The sequence below is a fragment of the Malurus melanocephalus genome, unplaced genomic scaffold (genome assembly GCF_030028575.1).
Source record: "Malurus melanocephalus ecotype Western Australia unplaced genomic scaffold, MMel_1.1 scaffold_2002, whole genome shotgun sequence".
NCBI lineage: Eukaryota > Metazoa > Chordata > Aves > Passeriformes > Maluridae > Malurus > Malurus melanocephalus.
The window spans coordinates 2,509-7,987 of NW_026625234.1; the positions used below are offsets into that span (position 1 = coordinate 2,509).

Here is a 5,479-nt window from a genome sequence, read left to right on the forward strand (position 1 = left end):
GTGTTTTTTCTGGGGGGAGGGGTGGGAAATGTTGGGGAACCGAAAAAAAAAAATCGTTTGGGACACTCGGACCCCTCCCGAAACCCCAAAAATCCCAAATTTTGGGATCCTCAAAATCCTAAAAGGGACCCTCCCAACCTTTCTGGAAATCACCAAAATCCAGGAGGGACAAAATTTGGGGATGCCCTGAACTTTTGGGACCTCCAAAACCCAAAGGGGACAAAATTTGGGGACCCCAGACCCCTCCTAAAACCCCTCCAAAAATCCCAAAAACCAAAAAAGGACAAAATTTGGGATCCCCAACCCCTCCCCAAACCCCACAGGGACAAAATTTAGGACCCTCAACCCCCCCAAAATCCCCCAAACCCAAAAGGGACTAAGTTTGGGACCCTCCCCGAATTCCTGGACGCCCCAAACCCAAAGGGGACAAAAATTTGGGGACCCCCTGAATCCCTGAACACCCCCAAACCCCAATATTGACCCCATTTTGGGACCTCCGACCCCTCCCCAACCCCCAAAACCCAAAAGGGACAAAATTTGGGACCCTCCCCGAATTCCTGGACCCCCCAAAACCCAAAAAGGACAAATTTGGGGACCCCCGACCCCTCCCAAAATCCCAAAAACCCAAAAGAGACAAAATTTAGGACCCCCAACCGCTCCCCATCCCCTCCAAAACCCAAAAGGGACAAAATTTGGGGACCCCTCCCCGAATTCCTGAACATCCCCAAAACCCAAAAGGGACAAAATTTGGGACCCTCCCCAAATTCCTGACCCCCCCAAAACCCAAATGAGACAAAATTTGGGGATCCCCGACCCCTCCCAAAATCCCAAAAACCCAAAAGGGACAAAATGTGGGAACCCCGACCCCTCCTTAACCCCTCCCAAAATCCCAAAAACCCAAAAGGGACAAAATTTGGGATCCCCAACCCCTCCCAAAATCCCCCAAACCCAATGGGGACAAAACTTGGGACCCCTCCCGAATTCCTGGACCCCCCAAAACCCAAATGAGACAAAATTTTGGGGACCCCCAACCCCTCCAAAACCTCGCAGGGACAAAATTTAGGACCCCCAACACAAAAGGGACTAAATTTGGGACCCCCAACCCCTCCCAAAATCCCCAAAACCCAAAATGGACAAAATTCAGGACCCCCAGAATTCCTGGACCCCCCAAAACCCAAAAGGGACAAAATTTTGGGACCCCCGACCCCTCCCCAACCCCAAAAGGGGACAAAAATTTGGGATCCCCTCAATTCCTGGATCCCCCAAACCCCAAAAGGGACAAAATTTAGGACTCCCAACCCCTCCCAAACCCAAAAAGGACAAAATTTTGGGACCCCAAAACCCCAAAACGACGCCACCATGAGAAGCAGAGTCCAAAACCCTTTAATTCCCCGAAAGCCCCCAAACCCCACCCTGGGACTCCCCACAGCTTTTGTGGGGGTTCCGGGGTTTTTGGGTGTTTTTGGGGTGTTTTTGGGTGTTTTTGGGGTGTTTTTGGGGTGTTTTTGGGGTGTTTTTGGGGTGTTTTTTGGGGTTTCAGGCGTGCAGAGCCCTCCAGCGCTCCAGGGGTCCCCGGGACGGGACGTATTTGACGCCGCAGCCGTCGGGGATCAAACGTTTCTGAGCCACCATCTCCTCGAAAGCGTCGGCGTTGAACTTGGTGAAGCCCCATTTCTTGGAGATGTGGATCTGGGGAACCCCAAAAATCCATCAGGAAATCCCAAAAATCATCGGGGGACCCCAAAAAACACCCAGAAAAAAATTGGGGTCCCCAAAACCTCCCCACACCGTTTATTTTAATGGTTTTTGGGCCAAAGAACTCAACATTTGGTGTCTTTAAACCCCTCCCCAATTTGGTGAAGCCCCATTTCTTGGAGATGTGGATCTGGGGAACCCCAAAAATCGGTCAGGAAATCCCAAAAATCATCAGGGGACCCCAAAAACCCCACAGGAAAAAAATTTGGGGTCCCTAAAACCTTCCCACACCGTTTATTTTAATGGTTTTTGGGCTAAAGAACTCAAAATTTGGTGTCTTTAAACCCCCTCCCCAATTTGGTGAACCCCAATTTCTTGGAGATGTGGATCTGGGGAACCCCAAAAATCGGTCAGGAAATCCCAAAAATCATCAGGGGACCCCAAAAACCGCACAGGAAAAAAATGGGGTCCTCAAAACCTTCCCATCCCGTTTATTTAAACGTTTTATGGGCCCAAATAACTCAAAATTTGGTGTCTTTAAACCCCTCCTCAATTTGGTGAACCCCAATTTCTTGGAGATGTGGATCTGGGGAACCCCAAAAATCATCAGGGGACCCCAAAAAATACCCAGAAAAAAATTCAGGGTACCCAAAACCTCCCCAACCCCATTTATTTTAATGTTTTTAGGCCCAAAAATCCCTCCCCGCTCTATCAAATTTCTTCTAAACCCCTCAAATTTGGTGAACCCCCATTTCTTGGAGATGTGGATCTGGGGAACCCCAAAAATCATCAGGGGACCCCAAAAACCCCGCAGGAAAAAAAATCGGGGTCCCTAAACCCCCTTCAAAAGATCTAAAAATCCCAATTTTCCCTCCCCCAACCGCACAGATTTTGACCCACCCCAGCCCCCAATTTCCCCAAATTTTCCCCCAAATTTTTGAGGTGTCCTGGGATAATTTTGGGGTATCCCGGGATAGTTTTGGGATGTCCCCGGATAATTTTGGGGTATCCCAGGATAAATTTGGGGTATCCCGGGATAATTTTGGGGTATCCCAGAATGAATTTTGGGGTGTCCCGGGATAATTTTGGGGCATCCCAGGATAATTTTGGGGTGTCCCAGGATCTTTTGGGGTATCCCGGGATAGTTTTGGGATGTCCCGGGATATTTTGGGGTATCCCAGGATATTTTGGGGTACCCCAGGATAATTTTGGGGTATCCCGGGATAATTTTGGGGTATCCCAGAATGATTTTTGGGGTATCCCGGGATAATTCTGGGGTATCCCAGGATAATTTTGGGGTATCCCGGGATAATTTCGGGGTGTCTGGTACCTTCTGTCTCCCCGGGAATTTGAACTTGGCCCTGCGCAGCGCCTCCACCACGTGCTCCTTGTTCTGGGCTTTGGTGCGGATGGACATGATCACCTGCCCGATGTGCACCCGGGCCACCGTGCCCTGCGGCTTCCCAAAGGCGCCCCGCATTCCTGTCTGCAGCCTGAGAGACCCCAGACCCAATTCAGAGACCCCAGACCCAATTCAGAGACCCCAGACCCAATTCAGAGACCCCAGACCCATTTTAAAGGGGGTTTGTAGCCTCAGTTCTACTCCGTGTCATGTTAAAAATGAGTGGGAGCCCAAACAAAACAGCCCCAAAATCCCCTCCAAAATCCCCTCCCGCATTCCTGTCTGCAGCCTGAGAGACCCCAGACCCAATTCAGAGAGAGTTTGGAGACCCCAGACCCATTTTAAAAAGGATCTGGAACCTCCATCCCATTGCATGTGCTGTTGAAAAGGGGGAATGGGAGCCCAAAACAGCCCCAAAACCCGGACTGGAATCTGGGCAAACTGGAACTGGGGAGGGGTCAGCAAGGAGAACCATCCCTAAAGACCCCAGACCCAATTCAGAGACCCCAGACCCAATTCAGAAAGGATTTGGTACCTTAGTTCTAACAGTAGTGCTGTTAAAAATGGGGAGTGGGAGCCCAAAATCCCCCCCAAAATCGTCCCCAAAATCCTCCCTGATCCCGGTCTGGAGCCTGAAAAGGGGTTGGGAGTGGCAGTGGGAGACCCCAGACCCATTTTAGAGGGGATTTGTAGCCTCCATCCCATTGCATGTGCTGTTAAAAATGGGGAGTGGGAGCCCAAAACAGCCCCAAAACCCGGACTGGAATCCGGGCAAACTGGAATTGGGGAGGGGTCAGCAAGGAGAACCATTCCTAAAGACCCCAGACCCATTTCAGAGACCCCAGACCCATTTCAGAGACCCCAGACCCATTTCAGAGGGGGTTTGTAGCCTCAATTCTGTTTTACACCCTGCCCGATGTGCACCCGGGCCACCGTGCCCTGCGGCTTCCCAAAGGCTCCCCGCATTCCTGTCTGCAGCCTGAGAGACCCCAGACCCATTTCAGAGACCCCAGACCCAACTCAGAGACCCCAGACCCGTTTTAAAGAGGGTTTGGAACCTCCATCCCATTGTATGTGCTGGTAAAAACGGGGAGTGAGGGCCCAAAACAGCCCCAAAATCCTCTCCAAATCCTCCCTGATCCCAGTCTGGAGCCTGAAAAGGGTTTGGGAGTGGCAGTGGGAGACCCCAGACCCATTTCAGAGGGGTTTGGAGCCCCCAGACCCATTTCAAAGGGGGTTTGTAGCCTCAATTCTGCTCTGTGTCTTGGTACAAATGAGTGGGAGCCCAAAACAGTCCCAAAACCCGGACTGGAATCTGGGCAAACTGGAACTGGGGAGGGGTCAGCAAGGGGAACCATCCCTAAAGACCCCAGACCCAATTCAGAGACCCCAGACCCAATTCAGAGACCCCAGACCCATTTCAGAGGGGGTTTGTAGCCTCAGTTCTGTTTTACACCCTGCCCGATGTGCACCCGGGCCATGGTGCCCTGCGGCTTCCCAAAGGCTCCCCGCATTCCTGTCTGCAGCCTGAGAGACCCCAGACCCATTTGAGAGGGGGTTAGAGACCCCAGACCCATTTTAAAGAGGATTTGGTATCTTAGTTCTAACTGGATTGCTGTTAAAAATGGGGAATGAGAGCCCAAAATCCCCTCCAAAATCCCCTCCCGCATGCCTGTCTGCAGCCTGAGAGACCCCAGACCCATTTGAGAGGAGTTTGGAGACCCCAGACCCATTTTAAAGGGAGTTTGGAACCTCCATCCTGTTGTATGTGCTGCTGAAAAGGGGGAGTGGGAGCCCAAAACAGCCCCAAAATCCCCTCCAAAATCCTCCCTGATCCCAGTCTGGAGACTGAAAAGGGGTTGGGAGTGGCAGGGGGAGACCCCAGACCCATTTCAGAGGGGTTTGGAGACCCCAGACCCATTTTAAAGGGGTTTGTAGCCTCAATTCCATTGCGTGTACTGTTAAAGATGTGGAGTGGGAGCCCAAAACAGCCCCAAAACCCGGACTGGAATCTGGGCAAACTGGAATTGGGGAGGGGTCAGCAAGGAGAACCATTCCTAAAGACCCCAGACCCATTTCAGAGACCCCAGACCCATTTATAGAGGGTTTGTAGCCTCAGTTCTGTTTTACACCCTGCCCGATGTGCACCCGGGCAACGGTCCCCTGCGGCTTCCCAAAGGCTCCCCGCATGCCGGTCTGCAGCCTGAGAGACCCCAGACCCAATTCAGAGACCCCAGACCCATTTCAGATGAGTTTGGAGACCCCAGACCCATTTTAAAGAGGGTTTGGAACCTCGGTCCTATTGTGTGTCCCATTAAAAATGAGTGAGAGCCACGGTGCCCTGCGGCTTCCCAAAGGCTCCTCGCATTCCTGTCTGCAGCT

The 5,479-nt window shown here is 51.8% G+C and overlaps 1 protein-coding gene across 1 annotated transcript in view; it reads right to left on the reverse strand.

The window, feature by feature from the left end:
• Positions 1-1,513: 1,513 nt before the first annotated feature.
• LOC130587505 (60S ribosomal protein L10-like) overlaps positions 1,514-5,479 on the reverse strand; it is a gene marked incomplete at its 5' end in the record, with an annotated part of 11,839 nt that continues 7,873 nt past the window's right edge. Inside the window, 2 exons of the mRNA XM_057388486.1 lie at positions 1,514-1,689; positions 3,026-3,217. Of these exons, the coding sequence (XP_057244469.1) occupies positions 1,537-1,689; positions 3,026-3,217 (345 nt within the window). The remainder of the gene's footprint in view (positions 1,690-3,025; positions 3,218-5,479) is intronic.